General features: G+C 44.7%; 1 protein-coding gene across 1 annotated transcript in view; it reads left to right on the forward strand.

Annotated features, from left to right (window-relative positions):
- The window catches only part of CSRP2BP (CSRP2 binding protein), an 18452-nt gene extending 2245 nt beyond the window's left edge, over positions 1-16207 (forward strand). Inside the window, exons 2-10 of the mRNA XM_010292659.1 lie at positions 495-613; positions 2765-2886; positions 5431-5612; positions 6141-6560; positions 7528-8099; positions 8893-9029; positions 9544-9719; positions 12710-12900; positions 15578-16207. Coding sequence (XP_010290961.1) covers positions 495-613; positions 2765-2886; positions 5431-5612; positions 6141-6560; positions 7528-8099; positions 8893-9029; positions 9544-9719; positions 12710-12900; positions 15578-15751 — 2093 coding nt within the window. The 3' untranslated portion in view covers positions 15752-16207. The remainder of the gene's footprint in view (positions 1-494; positions 614-2764; positions 2887-5430; positions 5613-6140; positions 6561-7527; positions 8100-8892; positions 9030-9543; positions 9720-12709; positions 12901-15577) is intronic.
- The last annotated feature ends 4215 nt before the right edge of the window (positions 16208-20422 follow it).

The following is a 20422-nucleotide window of genomic DNA, read 5'->3' on the forward strand; positions in this document are numbered from 1 at the left end:
GGAAAGAGGGAGATGTAAAGACATGTAGCAGCGAGTGGAAAGTTGACACGGAAAAGAAAGCTTGAATATTCTGATAGCCTTTGCAGTGGCATGCCTTTTTTAAGAGGTCAGCTTTTTTTTTTTTTTTAATTAGGGTGGGAACACAGTTATTTATTGAAGTATATAGGTTATCCTGGGGAAGCAAGAAGGAATGAGAAATGCAGTGAAACAAGGAAATCCCTGGCTTTGCACCTGCCTTCAGATGTTAAGTAGTACACCCCCTTTTTATGCCTGTGCTTTTTAGTTTGTCACTGCTGGCTGCTGCAACTGTGAAATGAATCTGCGCCTTCCATCACAGCGAGTTCTGATGCTTCTTGGGAACTGACTGGGTCTCTGGACTCTGAGAAAAAGGCAAAAAATACATTTCTGTCTGATGTTGTAGGAAATCCAAATCTCCTTTGCAGCATTTTTCCTATAAAAGGACCAAGAAATTGATTTTTACCTATTCATTTTAGGTCAACTGAGAGAGCAGCTCAGCTACCTCAAAGGAGATAACTTTTTCAGATTTACTTGCTCCGATTGCTCAGAAGATGGGAAGGAGCAATTTGAACGGCTGAGACTAACATGGCAACAAGTAAGTAAAACGTCTGTGCCAGCAGAACAACCACAGGACTTTCTAAAATTGTTGTTTGTTGTGTGTGTGCTACCCAGAAAAGGAGGATCAGGTATAGGTAAGGAAGAAACATATGCATGAACTTAAGAAATTAATTAGCTAAGGATTGCCTGCATATTAGAACTTGGGCATTTGGCAGGTAAATTGAAAGATATGCATTAACATACAAACCACTTTTTTTTTTTTCTTATGTTGCTCATGAATTCGTAGCTTCAGGCAGATTTGGAAAAACAAAATGAATGTAATTTATCTGCTAGGCATGAACAGTTTTTTGTGTATATGAGCAAACGTAAAACTAGTGAGGTGGCAACATACAAATACAGAAAGCTTGCCAGCTCCCTGAATGCAAAGCTCCAACCTGGCTGCTTACTCACTAGCAATAGTCTTTGCTGGAATTTGCTATTTCAGTCACTTGCACGCCTGAGCAATCAAAATAATTTGCATTATATAGCAACCACCGTATGGGTAGACTGATGCACATCATCTTGCTCTAAGCAGGGTGCTGGAGGGGCAGGCAGGCAGGCAGTGCCCGCTGTCTGCATCAAATGAATTTGATCAAGCAGCAGCTGCTGCTCAGCATTAAGTGTTTTCCACACACTGAGCATTGGGCAGTACGTGTGAGACATCTATTTGCATCCTTTGGGACAGTAGTGGTGTGCTGCCTCATAATAGATCATTTAAAACATTAGTTGTAACTCCTGCAGTGTTTTCTCATAGTGCCCAGTGCAGGGCTGTGCAGGGGAAAAGGTTGGCATAGTAGTCAGTGGCTAGCAGACTGGCAGATTTTCGGCAAGTTGCAGATCTGACAAGCAAAGGCTGCTAGCATTACACCCAGGTCTCTTCAGAGTGGCATGGGGAAGGGAAAGACAAAATAAAAACAGATGAGGAAGAAAGTTGACTGGTGAAAAGACTATCTCCCTAGGCTTCCAGCAGCCAGAGCCGCTGCTGCTGCTTATGGGTAAGTTGAATTGAGAGAAGTGGTCAAACTTATCTGAAGTAGGAAAAACGGGAACAGTGGTTTCTGGATTTTTTTTTTTTTTTTTTGAGAGTGTGTGGCTTCAACAGATCCTTACCTTCAGCCAGTTGAAAAGAGAGTTGGTTTTGAAGTCCTGACACACTGTCCCACCTGACTTAAAAGAAACCCACAAAATCTTAGATAAATAGTTACCAAACTAAGACGGATTGTGAGGCAGAAACAGGGTACAGGGGACATTAAAGCTGTCTGTATTTCCTCATTTTGGCACCTTCAGCAATGCATTCCGGAAAGCTACGGCCCACTGCAAGAAGACCCAGCTCCCTAAAAAAAATACATTTCAAACTTCTCTGACAGTGCAGGATAAGTCCCTATTGGAAGTGGTATCCAACCGAGGCTGTGTGATTGCTGAAAGACAGTCTCAGCCCAGCTATATTATTTTAATTGTATTCAAATGAATTGGATAAATATAATTAACGGTTGGTCACCTGGGCTTTACTTACAAAGAGGTGTGATGTTTTTCACCCCTGCCTGTTAGTTTAGTGGTGTAGTAGGTCAGACTGAATTTGGTTATGAATCACATGAATGAGCTGTAAATGTGTTGTCTTTAATGAAGATCACCTGGAGACAAACTTAATTCCTGCATGCTCAGAACAATCAGTAGATATCGTACGGAGAGTTTACAGTCTGTTCAGTTTGAAATGTAACAGTAAGTATCTAGAAAGACCATTGTCACTATGTTTCTGATGGATTAAATGGTGGGATTACTTGTGACCGTTTCTTTTGAAAGATTGTGTTTTTTCCCCTACCTCCACACTACGTTCAGATCCCAGTTGTGATATAATTCATCTATACAACTGCTGTAAAGCTTGTATCTCAGCATAAACCTGCATAACTAGGCAGCTTGTTATTCCCCTGGGATGGAGTAATCTCTGGGAGAATGTGCATCTAACAACAGAAAGATGAGAATGGCCAGCCTGAAAGCGGGAAGAAGATGGATTGCAGAAGTTGCCTATGAGATGTCGCAAAAATAAGATATTTTTGAGGGAGCAAAGATCTGTGCATATGTGGCAGCTGTGGGGGCAGTTCAGCAGATGGAACAGAAAAGATTCACTTGTATCCAACATCTTCTGTTCCAGGTTGTCATGCTAGCAATGTACAATTTGTCTCTGGAAGGAACGGGCCGTCAGGGGTACTTCAGATGGAAAGAAGATATTTGCGCTTTTATTGAGAAACACTGGACTTTCTTATTAGGGAACAGGTAAAGATGAGATGTTTCCCTGAAGGTCTTGTTGGTAAGCCAAAGGAATTAAAACCTGTTATACAGATGGACAAGAGTCCTGCTTAACTTGGTGATATCTCTGTTGAGCCTCACTAGTGAGAAAATTGGAGGATTTAATATTGAGAACCTGAATGTAGGCATGAAGGGGTACTCTTGAAAAAGAATAAGCATTTCTTAGTGGGGAAAAGCATCCCCAAGAATGGCACACAAAAGCAATGTAAATGCATATATTTGGGGTTATTTCTTATCTTCCTGTAGGTAGCATATGAACCTGCAAAGCCTTTGAATATGTAAATAGGCACGATGGACTGGCTAGTCCTGGTGTCACTGGGTTTTAAAGGGGGGGAAAAAAAAAAGAGGTTCAGAAAAGTACTGTGTTACTTGGCTGTAAAGCTTGTATGGACCCATTCTCCAAAAAGGAAAATTGTGCCTTGTCTGTTAGCTCGTTTTGGATCTTAATGAAATAGATTTTCCATAGCAGGCATTACAAACCTCTGAAATGTTTCTTCCGTGTGTGTAAAGAAAGATGATGTCAAGGGTAAGAACCCTTCTTGTAAAGGGCAGCCTTCACGGCATGGTGAGTTGTGTGCTGTATAGGCGAACGGCACATTTTTTCTGGGCACACTGAAGCTGTCAAACACAAGTCTCCCTGTTAATGCATGTGCTACGGAGGCAGGAAAGGAACTGAGCAAGCCTCCAAAGTTGTAGATTTGACTGACTTCACAGCTTCTTTTCTTCCCCAGGGATTTCTCTGTTGTAAGATTGGGCCTTTCTCCCTAACCAGCTTTGCTCTTTGGCTTTGCTTTCATTGCTTGTCTGTGCCTCCATGCTCTGTTCTCAGAAATGTTAGTATTTGTCCCCTCTGGAAACCATGGGGACCCTGACAGGAAGGCAGCTGATGGCCCATTGTCTCTTGCTCAGGGAGCTTTCACCTCCCAGGGTTTGCTGCTGCCTTTTGAGACCTGCCCTGGGAACGGGGCACTCCTTGCTCTGATTAAATTCAGATGAAGTGATTACTGGCTGGAGACATAGTCTCCCCACTTGCCTGGACAAGCCACTGATGGAGCAAGGACACCTGAACTGTATGTGTAGCGGTTCAAGGTGTGCCATGCTTCCTTGGCATATTAAAGTACAGCTTATCCAGACTTACTGTAGCATTCCAGACTCTGATCTGGGGCATTTGAGTTTAATCCCCCACGTTTGAGGGTCAGTACCCCAATGTGTGTAATTGCAGCACTCGGACAGCAGAGAATACCTGCTCTGCCAAGCCTCGCCTGAGTACTGAAGTTTTTGCCAGTGGAGGTGTACAAAGGCAAGAGGGAATCCCAAGATCCTGGGCAAATAAGGGTTTAGACTCTACACTGTGAGCCTGATTCTCCAGTATCCAAGGGATTACCACAGTTACTGGCTACAGGAGTAATTTTAAAATATTTCTTCTCACTTCCTCCCTAAGTGACATTTTAATTTGCTCTGTGATCAATTCTTAGAAGAACACAAGGTGCTCAGATGCCCAGTAGAGTACAGTGCCCTGCAGAGTAAAGGGCTTAAATGGAGCTTGCTGCTTCCGAGTGGCCAAAAATGTGCTTCAAAAATAGTTCAGTGAGTATGGCTGACTGATATGTTGGCTAGTAGGGATTCTCTTCCCTATGCTGCTGGAGAGGTTTTATGGCAGAAAACCCCAAGCAGAGATAGGGCTCCATTCTATATCGCATGCATGTGTCTGTGGGAAAAGCCGATTCCTGCAGCTCAGTTGTCCTTGGTGGTTTATTTCTCAGACCCCTAACTCTGCTTCTCTGCATTGCCTGACAAGGCTGCAGCTGTGGAGGGCAGAGTGGTCAGATCCCGACCCCATTTGTGAATTCAGCCTTAGGGATCCTGTCCCACAGCTCTGGGAGTGTGCTTTGCTAAATGAAATCTCAAAGTAGGCTAGGCAGGCATTTAAATTGCTTGTCTTTCCTTCTGTGTGAAGTGACGCCTTTATCGTTACCTTTCCCTAGCCTCTCCCATCCTGTACACCCAGAGTCCTGTTTGCCACCTTCAGTAACGGAATATGGCTCTGCAATATCAGGTCAACACAGCTATCGCTACGATCCTGTTCCTGTTCTTGTATCATCAAATTGTTAACGACGGTAGCAACGACAGCATTTGAAAGCTGAGGGTTCCAGTGGCAGGGTAGACCTCTGCAGGCTCAGTGTATGGTGGCTCATTGACAAATGAAAAATTACGTCTTGCTGTGCTGCATTTGTGTGGCATTTACGCAGCATATGTACGCAGCGCTTTGTTCATCAGAGCCCACCAGTACTTTGTAGCTTGCCCTTCAGAGTGGTTCTCCGTTTGAGAAGAAATTAATTAATCTTTTGGCTCTTTGGGGATGGGGGTTTAGGGTGTATGTTGTCACCCTGCATCAGTACCAGTGGCAGTAGCACTCTGCCCTTTCCATCTTGGCGGAGGAAGGAGGCTTCAGGATGAAAGCTCAGCTGGCGAGTGGGGACCTAACACTTGTTTTCTCCTCTCCCACTGTAGGAAAAAGACCTCAACATGGTGGAGCACAGTCGCTGGCTGTCTCTCTGTGGGGAGCCCCTTGTTTTTCCGCTCAGGGGCACAGGAATTTGGAGAACCGGGATGGTGGAAACTGGTTCATAATAAACCCCCGACAATGAAACCTGAAGGAGAGAAGCTGTCTGCATCTGCACTGAAGGCAAAAGGTAACTCTTTCCTTGATGATGTATAGGTTCCTAGCTGGGCCAGAGCTGACAGAGCTGGAAGACATGAGAAAAGTTTACTTAAAACCATTTGTTTGTGTGCATGGACAGTTTCCTAGTTTTGCTCTGCTGTAATGGTTGACTTAAGAGGACTAGTGTGAGAAGCCTGCTGTGTTTTATTACCTTTTTGCATCATGCTAACTGATTTAAAGGCTTTTGAGATTTGTGCAATGTTTTTTTTTTTTAGCTGACATCTACAATTTCTCTAGTCCTCTTTACCCTGGGGAGGATTTTTTTTATCTTCTGTCACTGTATGCAAATTCCTTTCTGTGCAGAGGAGCGAGGCTGGGGCTTTGGTAAGGCTTTAAGTGTGTGTTGGCTTTATGCTACATGTCCTGGAGTGAATTTCTTGTATGTTTTGAAAACACATCTTCTAAGATTTGTAGTCAATATGTTCTTCTGACCATATAGTATGTATCCAGTGACTGCAGGAGCTCAGTGGCTGTTAGAATAAAGAAACTACTTCTTTAGCAGCTTCAAAGCCACCTCTGGATCCCATCATTACTGTGGAAGGGCTCAGGAAGCGGGTAAGCCGCAATCCAGTCGAATCGGCCATGGAGCTGAAAGAGAAGAGATCTCGCACTCAGGAAGCCAAGGATATTCGGAGAGCCCAGAAGGAGGCAGCCGGCTTCCTGGACCGGAGTACTTCCTCCACTCCTGTTAAATTCACCAGTCGAGGCCGTCGTCCCGATATCGTCCTTGAGAAAGGAGAGGTGATTGACTTCTCCTCCTTGAGCTCTTCAGATCGTACTCCTCTGACAAGCCCTTCTCCTTCCCCATCTCTGGACTTCTCTGCTCCTGGAACTCCAGCCTCACATTCAGCTACTCCTAGCCTTCTCTCAGAAGCAGATCTCATCCCAGATGTCATGCCACCACAGGCTCTCTTTCATGGTAAGAGATGCCATGTTTTTTGTTTAATAATGAGCCACACATAGTTATCAATGAAGGTGTTAAAAAAAGAAACTTCCAATGAGTTGCAGGGTCTTTTCAAGAAAAGATGGAAAGTAACTGGTAAGCAAAAGATGGAAAGCAACTTGTCTTAGTTGCATGTAAAACTTGATTAGTTTTCCATAGTTGTATTGCCAGCTTCTAAGGCCAGAAGGAACCACCATTATAGTCTTCTGAGGGATCCTGAATAAACAGTGGGTAGAAGATTGCACCTAGTAACTGTTGCACCACTCAGCATAAGCATTTCACTGCAACACAGATTACACTCTTAGATAGCAACTCTAATTTTGTCTTGAATGGTTTTAAATAGGAGAAATTTTATTCTCATGGTAATGTTCCAGTATTTTTGTAAGTCTAAACATTCCAATTAACAGATGCTAAATTTCAGTCAGGTTGCAAAGCAGTGATGCCCACTGACTGCTGCTGGTTCCTTAAGAAACCAGACCTCAATCTAATCGGGAAAGTAGAGAATAAAGCACTTCTTGATGGAAGGAAGAATGGACAGTCAGATTCTGTAGAGGGACAAATCCTGTGCTTCTGTAACTCCTAATTGTTCCTTCAGATTAAACAGAACTTCTCCAGGGTATGCTAGCTGAAGATATAGCTCACCAGCTTGACCATTTGATCCTGTCTTCAGGAATTTTCATCAATTTAACATTTGTCAAGGAGCATGAGCTTGCAGCTCAGGAGTGCTATGTTTTCAGATGCCAAACTGCAGGAGGATTGATTGATTCTGTGTCCTGAAATTGGACACCTTATGGTGTCTCCTGTCCAAAATCAGGAGGTCCAGAAGTATACAGAAAATGGACTGTGCTGGGTAAAGCAGCAGAAAAGTCCTGTGACAACCGTTTTTGAAATGGAGCTTTGATGTTTACATTTTTTTCCTGGATTATTTTGATCTGTTGAACAGATGATGAGGAGATGGAAGGGGATGGAGTCATAGACCCAGGAATAGAGTATGTGCCCCCTCCCAGTGGGACAGCCAGTGCTGGTACTGTGATAGCAAGTAGAAAAAAAGTGAAGACAGCTGAGCAGATCAAGCAAGAGGTGGAGAGTGAAGAAGAAAAAACAGAAAGGATGGAAGGTGACAGTGAAGATCCTGAAGAGTCAAACACATCACTGCAGGTGAGGGGGCGAGACAAGAGGAAGCCACAGCTGGAGAAGGATGCTAAACCCAGAGCTCCCAAGCACACCTCTGTTAGTATCTATGAGGAAAAGCTGCTGCTGAAGAGACTGGAAGCCTGTCCCAATGCCATGAGCATGACCCCAGAGGCCCGGAGACTGAGGCGCAAGCTGATAGTCAGACAGGCCAAGAGGGAAAGGGGATTGCCGCTCTTTGACTTGGACCAAGTTGTGAACGCTGCACTGCTCTTGGTTGATGGGATTTATGGAGCCAAAGAAGGCGGTGTTTCCAGGTCCCCAGTAGGGCAAGCAACATACAGAACTACTAGCCAGGACTTCAGGATCTTGGACAGATACCAGGTGAGTGTTTCCAAATCATAGAATCATTAAGTTTGGAAAAGACCTCTAAGATCATCAAGTCCAACCATCAACGCAACACCACCATGCCCACTAAACCATGTCCTCAAGTGCCACGTCTACACGTTTTTTGAACACCTCCAGTGATGGTGACTCCACCACTTCCCTGGGCAGCCTGTTCCAATGCCTGACCACTCTTTCAGTAAAGAAATTTTTCCTAATATCCAATCTAAACCTCTCCTGGCATGACTTGAGGCCATTCAGTCTAGCTGAGCTTTTGGCACTGGTTATTTTAGAGCTTTTGCTGCAGACAGCAGTGTCACCTTGAGGTTATCTGACTCCCAAAGTGAAAAGGATTATGTGAACAAGACTAATTTTTGACTTGGGGCTGTGTCTCCACCAATGCTCTCACAAGCCCCTTTCTTCTTGTGACATGTTTGTACAGCATAGCTGTTTATCAGTTTCAGCATCACAAACGTCTATGCATTTGTACTCCAGCCCTGCCCAAACACTGATGGTGAAGGCCTGGAAGTACCCAAATAAGTGTTTGCTCTTTCATGCTTTGTAGGAGGGAAATAACTTGCAGTGCTTTTCTGAGTGTTGTGTGCAGCTTATAGGTTTGGGCGCTAAATCTGAAAATGCGCAGCAGAGTCCTCTGAGGTGGGACCATTGTGCTGTGTGTCCAGTCCATCCTGTCAAGTTGAAAGGCCCTTATTCTCCCTCTGTCGATATGATTCCCCTGTGTTAAGTCATTGACTAACCTTCCTGAAATGTTCTGCGTGTTTTGTGCATGTAGACAATGCTGCCGGCCATGAAAGGATATCGACAGCAGACAACGAAGTTTCTGTATCGCCTGGTAGGCTCAGAAGACCTGCTGACAGACCACAGTATTGTCAGTCCTTACACATCCCGTGTCCTGAAACCTTACATCAGGTACAGCTGGTTAGAGGTTGAACTTGCTCTTGCCTTGTGAACTGACAGCCCACGGAGAAGACACCTTTTCTTGGGCAGTGCTTCTCACACATCCTTGAAATACAACCCAGTACACTATGGTAACCCTGAAAGGATAGTGTTTTATTTAGCTGAGTAGTTAAACTGGCTCTGCATTGGGAAGAGGAATCTCCAAGAGAGGGCAGGGCAGAAAGGGAATCACCATAGTTATTCAATGCAGGTTGCACCTGGTTTTGGGTCAGAACTGTGATTGCCTTGCTCCTGCTGTAAGGAGAGGCTGGCCCGGTGTGCTGTGGATCCGGGAAGTGTCCTGGCCTTGGACACAAAAGGTGTTTTTGCTGAGCTGGGTGCTGCTTTCCTACGTGAATGGAAGACTGTTCTTTTTGTTCCAAGTTGAGCATGTCAGAAAATATTTCATGGGCAGTACACATTCAGCTGCAGTGGCAGTTATTGTTGCTCACTTGCCTTTTGTGTTTACTTTTCATGTTACTGGCAGGCGCGATTATGAGACAAAGCCCCCAAAACTCAGGCTGCTGGCAGAAATCCGAGCATATCCACACAGGAATGATCTCAACTGGAAGGCTGATCCAGAAGCACCAGTTGATTACTGCTATGTTCGCCCTAATCACATCCCGACTATAAACTCCATGTGCCATGAATTCTTCTGGCCTGGTAAGATTCCTTCAGTGCTTGGTTTTCTAAGAAGGAAGTGGTTGTGTTCAGAAAAAAAATATTCTTGGGCCAAATTTTTCTTCAGTTGGTGTCTGGCTCAGTTCTTAGAAAACCATTATCTGATGTCATAGGAATGCAGTTGAGATGGAGACATGGGTTTGGTGTCTTTGTCTTTTGAGATTTAGAACTGGGCAATTAGGCCCTAATTAGCACATTTAAATAGGTTGTTTTGGGTAACACCATTGATGCCAATAGGAGTAGTCAGTTACTAAAATTAAGCACCAGTGAAATGTTTTGCAGAATCTGGGGTGAAGTAAACAGTTTTATACTGGAGATCTACTGCTCATTAGCTTCATAAGAAAGTTTATTCCTAGCAACCATAAGCTGGATATGTTGGAGTGAAATTTGGGAATTGCACTTGCAACCACAAGCCTTACTGTGGTGTCCTTTATTTCTTCAAGCCTCAGTATTTGCAAGGTATGGGGAAGCTTGGGTATCGATTTTTACGTGTCATTTCTTGAACTGTAGGCAATTTGGGACAGCGGCTGCCTTTTGTGGGGGCAGCTATGAAGCTGTAGTCTCTAATTCTTCTGAAATAATAATAGTGATGTTCATCTACTGCATGGACCAGCTTCTGATCAGCAAACAACGTGGCAGACTAATTTAGAAAAGCCAAGTACAAACAGTGCACACCTTTATTCCAAGTAACTGTTTGCTTTACGTTTTGATTTGCAGATAGTGATTAAACAGGGTTTGTAGTTCAGCAGTGCTCATATGCTGCAGTCAGGATCAGAGCTCTTTGTGCTACTCATTGTCCAAGTTGTACAATTCAGGAGGAGATAACATGGCATACCTTCCCTTTCACAAGCTGTTTAGGAGCTCATGAGAGACAACTGCAATCCCAACAGAGGCTGAACCCCTTTGTCATAGTCTCTCCTCTTCTGATAACATAACACATTTGAAGTTCTGGCCAAATTGGGTCACACCTTCGTAAAGTTCTTCAGGACTCACCCTGTTTTATTTAATGTAAGAAGCGTGGGTGTGTTCCACACACAGACTGTGAACTGTTCATCATCATTAAGTCAGAAAGCTGACACTCCCATCAGTCTCCAAATAGGAATCAAAATCTCTTCTGTGGTGTACATTTTCCAAGGCTGGGATTATATGATTTATTGCGCCTTGGTTCTGTTTTAGCAGGACAGTTAAGTGAGGTGGTGATACTTCAGGAGATGAAGCACAGTGTCTTAGTGGACATGAAGGATTTAGCTTCACAACAGGCTGGTACAGTTGGGGAGGGGGTGGGCTGTGCAGCTGGAAGGGCATAATTGAGCCAGCACTGTTGGTCAGAGAAACAGCTGTAATTCCATCTAAGTTTAGGCACCCTAGGCATGTGTGCTTCAGGGATGCTATCATCATGACACCTTAGGTGAGCTCAGTTGCCTTCTAATAGTGATGCTCTTATTGACAGAGTTCTTAAGTTTTAGGCACTTCACCGGGGCGGGTGAGCCCATTCCTTAGGTCTTCCACCTCTCCATATCCTTCCCGTCAGAGCACTTCTTGTTTCTCACAAGGCAGAAACAAGTTTGCAGGTAGTTACCACAAATGAGCTGATGTGAAGCAAGATTCCCCCTTGTTGTCTCTCATGGTATCTTGTGCCTTCATGTCCTAACGGGAAACATCTCCCAAGCAGACGAGTGGTAAACCACACTGAGCTAGGCATCTTCCTACAGGAATAACTGTGTGCTGAGGGGACGGCACCATTTCACTGACGCCAGTGTGCTCAGGGCAATGTAGCGTTCCTGTGCAGACATGCTGTAAGGCACTTCACAGTCAATTGCAGCCTTGAGATAATTAACGCGGCTCCCTATTGCCAATCGATTCCTCCCACGTCTTACTCCACCCAGCTTACTCTCGAGCAAGAAAACAATTCACCCGCTCATTTGTGCCTGGTGCCTTATGAAGTCTTGCATCTCATCAAGAGTGATAAACATTACTGGAAAACATACTCTGTTATTTTGTTATCTCACATTCCAAATATATCCGTGATTGCCAATTTGAGGCTGAAACTAACATTTATGGCACAGCTCCGCTATGTCTTGCACCTCATTTAGGGCCTGTCCACACAAATTACCAAGCAGTCTTGTGTGCTGTGAGCTGCACTGCTTGGCCCTAACATGCTGTGTGGATCTTCTTAGGCTGCAGCAGCAACGTGATTAGGCAAGGTAACAAACTCCACTCAGAAGTCACCAGCTTCAGGCGTTTCTGTCCAGCCTCTGACTCACAAAAGCACCACTGCCCGAGACGCTGCTTCATGTCCCAGATTAGAGAATTTGCATGCTAAAAAGCAATTGTTTTGATAGTGCTGAAAGCTGTGGTCAGGTTCACAGCACAGCTCCACAGACAGCTGAATATGCACAACAGAGAAAGCAGCAGGAGCTCAAGGCCAGGTGGAGAAAAGAGACAGGAACCTTAGGCAGGTAATGCTACCAAAGCTGAAGCCCCGTTTCATGTCTGCTGCATCTGGAGAGTTTGCAGGAAGAACAGGATGGTTCAGAGTCAGATGGTTCAGTTCAGGATGGTTCAGTTCAGGCTGATAGACTCTAAACTGCCCCTCTTTGCTTGGCTGCAGGCAGGTCCTAGGCGTTTGCTGGCTGGAATACGAATGGTGGGTGCTGAGATCATGTGATTTTTTAAAGTTGTTTTTTTTTTTAACCATCCTGGTTTAGAGAATGTGCTTTTTGAGTCATTGGGAGGAAATCAGCTTTATTAACTTCTCCATGCAAGGGTCTCCACTAGTAAGCACGTCTTGTTTTGTCTGTATGTTTGGTTAAAGCATCTTCCAAACTTCCGATCTTAGAGCTTTGAAATAAAGGTAAAAGGAAGGGATCAAGTGTTTCTAAAAGGCCTTAAACCTCTGATTTCTGTGTAAGTGTGACACTTTTCTTTTGGTTTGCAGTGCTTTCAACCGCTGTTTCTCTCTTTCTCCGTAGGAATTGATTTGTCAGAATGCCTGCAGTATCCAGACTTCAGCGTTGTCGTCCTTTACAAGAAAGTTATTATTGCCTTTGGCTTTATGGTTCCAGATGTGAAATACAATGAAGCTTACATCTCTTTTCTGTTAGTTCATCCTGAGTGGAGAAGAGCTGGGATTGCAACCTTCATGATTTACCATCTTATCCAGGTAAATGAAAAAAAATCCCATGTTTTTCTCTGCCAAAGAACTAGCTCTCCCTTCTTCCTTGTGTGCACACATGCAAATATTAGAAAGTAAGTAGTGTTGTGTTCGTTCTTTCTGTCTCTTTCCCCTTGCCCTTTCTTTGCTTACACACCTGCACAGATTGTCCACTGTCAGCAGCCCATGTGAACATTTATGGTGTGAAATCACTTTAAAAGCAGAAACTGAAATGTATTTAGAAGAATAACCATACTGGACAAGTCCTCAGAATTAGCAAGGTGCTGTAGACTTTGACTGTCTTGGGATTAGCTTTGCATTCTTAAGTGGTCAATAGTTCACATAACAGTAATACTGTAAATTTGGGGTTTAAAGGAGAAAATGAGGTAATAGTGGGCAGGTTCAGTTAGAATCTATTGCAGCTTTCTTGGCTACACCTGGAGGTTTATTCCATGACCAGGGCTGTTGCATTAAATCACTTACTGATCTTAATCATTCTCTTTCACTTTTAATACTCTGGTTCAAATCCAGATGAGTTGAAGATAAAGAATAAGTGTTTGCAGCCTCATTCAAATTTGTTCAAACTAGCTTGTACTGGGCTTTGTTCCACAGGGACACTTGGAAAAATTAATCTGAGCTAACTAAACAGGTAGTATTAAAGTAGTTAAACTTCATTAAAACTCTGAATGAATACTATTATTCAGGTGGTCTTAATTCCATTCACTTTATTGAATTAAATTGCAGGAAAGCCAGCTTAATTTTGAGTAAGGATGCAGACAGATGTCCTTTTCAGAGTCCAACTGGGCCTCTTCAGGGCCCACAGTTTTACTGCTCCCTGAACTCTCTTGGCAGAGTTGCTGATGTGAAACATTTCTTAACTTGTTTTAGTTGAGATGAGCTGCACTAGCAAAAACTCGCCATTGAAACTCTTTTTCCTCATACTCATTTGGCTGAAGAGAGGTAGGGAGTGCACAGAGCCTTGGGAACAGTGATCTGTACCGTGGCAAAGCCGTTTCCTCTGAGGGTAGCTCTTCTGGGCCACCCAAGGGTAACTCTTGTACCTACACAGCTCCCTGCAGTGACCACCTCTCTTTGCTCTACATGTTGAGACAGGCCACTAACCAATCTAATTTAAATTCACCTCTTACATTTCCTGAGCGTTTCTGTGTAAAGTGTTTAAGTAAATTGCCTTTAACTGTAGTCTTGTTATGTGAGATGTCAACACCTAGTGAGAACAGGCACAAGTAATGCCTCAAGGTTTGCAGGGATCCAGCAGCTGGACTCATGTCTCTCCAGCAGAGTTGGGATGTGTTGGCAAGTCAGCTGTAGAAAACCATCACTGGTTTTTGTAGGATGTATCACAGCCAATTAACCTAATTCTGCTTGCAGGTAGACTAGCATAAAATTATCATGTTGAGGACAGCCAGGCAGGTTTGAGGCTGATTAGGCTTGCTAGCAATGAGAGATTGTATTGTCGGCTCATGTTAGATTTATTTTTCCATTGCCGAGTATCTGTCAGTGGTAAAAGGCCTTTAGTCATGGAAGAGAAGAAATGGTAGTTGTGACCTTCTGTTTTTCAATCGCCAGATTGTATGTGCTGCTTTGCAGCCTGCTTGGGCTGACACCAGGGTCTGCTCTCTGTAGCTAGAGCCACCTTCATACACTGTTTGGGTTAAGGGTAATTCTCTGTCTCTCAGAACAGCGTGCTGAATTTGGGGATGGATTATCGGGAACAGCATAATCTAACAGTAAATGTGTTGATGCAAATGATGCCTTGATGATAGGTTTGTTTTCAGAAGTTACCCTCTAATGCATCTGTCCCAGAGGACCAAACTGCATCTTCTTAATGTCTCATTACAACTTCCTTTTCCCAAAAATGAATACAAATATTTTTTTTTCTGAAATCCCTTTGAATAATCTACCATGGAAATTTCCTAAAGGGTGTTACTGTTCCCATTTAGAGTTACAATACATTCAATATAAATAGAGTGCTATTAAAACACTAGATGAAAGCAGGAAAAAATTATCGGCATCTTTATCAGAGAGCTGCTGGATAGAATAATCTGGGATCTTTAAGATAACTTCAGCCATGCCATTTGCTGTCTGAACTGAATTCCCTGCCTTCTCGGGAGGCGAGTACTGTGCCCTGAAGGGTGGGAGAGGAGCTGGGTGGGATAGACAGGAATTCCAGCGTGACAGCCCAGAGGTGTGCTGGGCGGTCCCAGAGAGCTCAGCTCTGTTTGCTGATGGGGAGGAGCGCGGCGCCTGATCCTCTGGCATGTTTTGACTTTTCTTGAGGCCATTGTTAATAAGTATTTGAGATCAGTGCTGTACACCAAGATTATTTTTAATTAACAATTACTTAGCAATTGACAATGGAAAGCTGACAAATTATAATCCAAAACCTGCTTTCATTGTCAAAGAGTCCACGTTTCCCAGAAACAAAGGCTCAGAGGAACAGCACTGTTCCCTTTGCCTTTCAGCTGTTGCTATGTGTGGTAACTTCTGTGTCAAGGCCTGCAATTTTTCTCACATTTCCTCGGTAACTTGAATACCTGAACTGATGAATCTCTTCACCTCCGCATTCCCCCAGAGGCTGTCTCATTCTCTTGCTGTGATTTTTTTTTTTGTGTGTGTTGTTGTGTGTTGTGTTTTTTTTTTTTTTTTGTTTCCCCCTCCTTGGCAGACCTGCATGGGCAAAGATGTAACCCTTCACGTCTCTGCAAGCAACCCTGCTATGCTGCTTTACCAAAAGTTTGGATTTAAGACTGAAGAATACATTTTGGATTTTTATGACAAATATTATCCCTTGGACAGCAAGGAGTGCAAGCACGCGTTCTTTCTCAGGCTGCGGCGCTGATCTGTCGGAGCTGTCTGGGGGTCTGCAAAAAGCCCAATCTGTCAAGCAAAGAACTACCATGGCTTTCAGTAGAGGACATAGGCTGCCACATGAGAGCTGGAACACACCAATGCCTTTATCCCTAGGACTTTGAATGTCAACAGTGCTATGCTGTGTGCTGAAACTGAATCCAAGAGGATTGATTCCTGTGCTCCAAGGGGAGAGGCCTGGAAATGCCAACTGAGACATGCTGAAACCACTGGAAGACTGAAATTCTTTATGGGGAGTTTTCCTGCCGCTGTTACTCTGGAGAGCCTCATTGACAAACAAACAAACAAAAAACCCCAAACAAAAAAAAAATACTTGTCACTTCAGAGGGGCCCCATGGATTTCAAATCTTGAAACCTATCCAAAAAAAGTTGCAGGTTTTTTGTTTCTGTTTTTGTTTATGGGATATGAACATCTAAACTTACATCATCCACAGTGTTTCTGTGATTTGATTGCTTTGTTAGGAACTGTGTCGTGAATCCGTGAAGGGAAATAAGGTATTGGTGCATCTGTCTGGATGCTGACATTAGCAAAGCTCTACACATGCCAGAACAGCAATACTGGAACCACGTTTTAGGAATAATGAAGAGCATGTGAACTCATGTGATCCCGAATGCAAGGCTCAGAGGAGATGTCTGCTTTCCCCTCCTTCCCTACTGCCTTCCTTTCCCCTCATTGACCCTGTGCTCAATGTGAAGTTCTTGTAGTGCACAGTGTTTTGTGTTCAGGAACAAGATGTCAAGCAGGTTTGTAGCTAGGCGAGGTAGGACACAACATCTGCCAAATCAGCTCTTTGAAATCTTACAAGCTATCTGCCAGTTGTTGATGCTGCAGATCAGCCCTTTGGGCACACCTCTAACCACAGAGCCAGCCTTGCAGGCTCCCGTATCCACCTCCTCCTGCTACAGACACTCTGTCTAGAAGAAACCCAGAACAAAAGTCAGTGGTGATGTTTGAAATGCAGGCTCTGGTTTGCAGAAGCGATCTGTTTGCAGCTTGGAGGGAGGAGAGGGTAGAGGTGGGCCAGTTCCAGTTCCTGGAAGCACCTAGGCTGTGATTTTCATGGCTCTAAGTAAAGAGGAGAGCAAAGAATAAATAGAAATAACCAAGTATTAAAAAAATACAAACCCCAAACAGTTTCTCTAGTAGTGGGTTATAGTCCTTTTACACAGTAGTCTTGCTTGCTCTCCCTGATTTTTATTGCAGATGAACAGTAAGCTGGCAGTTTGCTCTGCTGGCTGACCAAAGGTCATTCTGTGCATTTTAAATATGCATCACATCTCCTGTGCTGTTCCTTTCATATCAAGCCTCACAGAGAGCTACACAACAAATGCGACTTCTTTGTTCTTAATCCACTGTGTATACTTGTCAGGTACCTGGCTATATTGAGTCTTCATTTTGGTAGCAGTAGAGAGATGGACACAAAGTATGTTTTTGTGTAGCCAACGTACATCTTTACCAAAACAAAAACAAGAGTTAGTGGAACAGGAAAAAGAGCCCATCCAAGCATTTTGTGCTCTAACATCTGTGCACATTTCTGCCTGCTTTATGACTATGTGAAAATTTTTGATGTTACTGATGTTATGAGTTAGCTGTATTTGGAAAGAAAAAAAAAATCTGTCTTCATGAATGGGATTAAAGCCCTTCCCTTGGAAAAGCCTACCTACCTGTAGTCATACTGTTTATTAAGCTGTCCTTCCATCATCTTATTTCATTGAAATCTAGCGAACTCAAGCATGGCTGATAAGAGGATGCAAAGCGTGTGTGTGGGCAGCAGAGCAAGATAAGAAACTCCTTATTTCTCTGCTGGGCACCCACACAGAAGCTGCACACATGCAGGCCCTAGCAGGCTCTTTCCTTGCCAGCCAGAACGAGGACATAAAAGATAGTCTGAAGAAGATGACCAGTTCTGTATCATGGTTGCAAAGGTGACTGTGAAGATTTTTTTTCTTTGAGGGGCTTATCCCTCTGTGGCTTTGTCCCTCAGAGGTAGGATACCAAGTGAAGAAGGTGTTAGAACAGCCCTAGGATTCCTGCTATGCTGCAGGCCACTTGTTTTATCCAGGCAGCTCATTTACCCACAGATCCTCAAAGGGAATGAAGTGCTGTTGAACCTTTGCACTGCAGCCATTTTGGATCTGTCACCTAGAAAAGCAGAAATACCAACATCTGCCTTTTTCAGGGAGACTGGCAAGAATGAGCTCATCAAAGGTTACAGGGGATGGAGATGAATATTGCTGTTCTGCAGGCTGCAGAAACATGGAATCACTTTGCAGCTTCACAGGTCCACCAGCATTTATCTGGGCATGGCTTCTTACTTGCTAATTTGCCCATATTTCTTGGAAAATCAGCCAGTTAACTGCTATACCTATTATATCCCACACTGGGGGCTGCACATTTTAGTTTTGATCTCTTGGTGTTATTTTGGAGGACACTCCACGCCGTGTTCCTTAGTGCTGCCTGTGAAAATCTGGCATGGCTTTGAACGGCTTTCCATGAGTTCCTTCTCTGTTGATCTTAGTGGCTTTGGTGATAACAGGGTGCAAGCATGGCTGGCTCAATGATCACTTTGTTGATTGTCTGGGGAAAGATGAATAGCCATGACTCAAGGCGACCTTCCTGACTTGTAAAGGGATCCCAGCAAACCAGATCTGAAGGACACGTCAGATGTGAAGTCTGGTGAAGCCTGCAGTATCTGTGCATTATTTCCTCTTGGCAACTCAAGCTGTACGAGGCAGTTTCTTTTACTCTGCTGGCTCTATGGCTCAGCATAGAGCATGGAGGCACTGTTTGGTGAGCAGGAATTCACCCCCCACTTTCAGCAAGAGTCTTCTGAGGACAGGAGGTTGAGGCCAGCCTTGAAATGGGCACTTTGTGAAATCAGGTGTGCAGTCTGATAGGGGCTGGCCTCCCTGGGGAAACCACTAGGGTTGCCAGGCAGCTCTACCTGCCCTTACTACGTCAGCACCAGAGTTGGACAGCCTTTGGAGTAGCCATAAAATATTTGCTGCAGCTCCATCTCTCTCTTGTGGCTGCACAGGGACCACTTCCAGCCTCCTCTCGAGAGAACGTTTCCTCCTCAAAATAATGAGAAGAATAATGAGAAGCCCGAATGGCTCATACCAGCTTAAGGCTTGAATGGTCACGCACAGCTGGCTTTCCCTGCAACGGATGAGGCTCCTCCAAGGCACGCAATAAAACAAACTGTGTGCTTTTAGCTCTCTGCTTGCCTCTTTGTGCCTTGGAGACCAGTGTGATGAGTTACTTAGCTGTGATTAGCAAGCCAGTATCCACCCCGCTTAATGACACAATTACTCCACGCTTCCCTGAGCTGCGCAGTGACTGTAGCGGTGATTGCGGTTGCCAAACGCGGCCCCGTTTAACAGAGCAAAGTTTTCCTGGAGAATAAAGGTGGAACCTCACCCTTTTCTAATAGAGCAGCAAAGCCCAAACCTTACCATGTGCTTGTCTGAGCTTTGATACTTCACAAACAGGAAGCTGCCCACTGTGGTCAGCTTATCGTGCCAGTTGATTTACAGTGGCTGAGCTGGGTAAATACTGGGATCATTCTGCATAGTAGTCAGTAATTTTGTAGAAGTACTACTTTGCAGTTTACTTTGAAAGAAAAATCTCTTTCCTGAGAGTCCTGATGTTGCACATATATGTGCTGCTTTTCAGGTTTCAGATTCAAGTCTGAGGGAAGAATCAAAAGTCTGCCTTGTCCATTTGTTGCCACCTATGATGTGAAGATGCGCTTCACCTGCTTTTTGATAATAAGTTCTTAGTGAACGGTTGAGCTAAGCTGTCTTTATCCTTTGACTGCTTTGCTTATATCAGCTTGATCCAGGAGGTAACCTGGTCCACGGGATTGCTTCCCTCTAGCCCTGGAGGAGACTCTCTCTGAGCAAACAGCAAACACCACCACTGCAGGAAACTGAGCTGCGATGATGGATGAGTAGCTGGTTCTTCCCTGCAAAACCAGCTGCCTCCTGCCCCTGTGGCAGTAAGCCAGATTGCTGGGTCCCGCTTCCTTCTCTAGGCAGGCAGCGTTAGTCAGGCAGAGACGGTGAGTTCAGCCACTCCTGCGGCCTGCAGGCAGGGAAGGGCAGCTGCCTGGGGCCGGAACAAGCGGCTGTTGCTGCAAAGCAGTGGGAGCATCTCTGTGCGGGTCCTGCCTCAACAGGACCCTTCCCGCTGTGCTTCTCTACCAGCTCTGTCAACACGGAAACCCATTGCACCATCTTCTGGGTCTAATTTATTAAAGAAATGGTCAAACTGGCAGACTTGTCCTCCTTCCCCTTGGATTTGTGCTGGAGGCTTTTAAGAAAAGCATCTTTTTTCCTGCTAGCTCATGCCATACTTCAAGCTCCTCAGGAATTATGAGGGTGCTTCTCGCTTGTCCTCACTGGTGCTGCTGTGAGGGCTGCGCCCGGCTCATGCCGCTTTGGGTGGGATGGGGGCTCGGCCCCCTTCACAGGGAAGCCCAGGGCTGCTGGGAGCACGGGCTCGCACGTCAGACCGGGATCTGGCGGAGGCGTCGGGCCCAAAGGGAGGTTTGGCTGGAGTGGTTTGCCTCCCGGGGTGTGAGGACGCAGGGCTCGGGGCTGTGTGGGCCGCTGCTGGGTTGGGGACGCTGCTCCAGCC

Source organism: Phaethon lepturus, unplaced genomic scaffold (genome assembly GCF_000687285.1).
Source record: "Phaethon lepturus isolate BGI_N335 unplaced genomic scaffold, ASM68728v1 scaffold21280, whole genome shotgun sequence".
NCBI lineage: Eukaryota > Metazoa > Chordata > Aves > Phaethontiformes > Phaethontidae > Phaethon > Phaethon lepturus.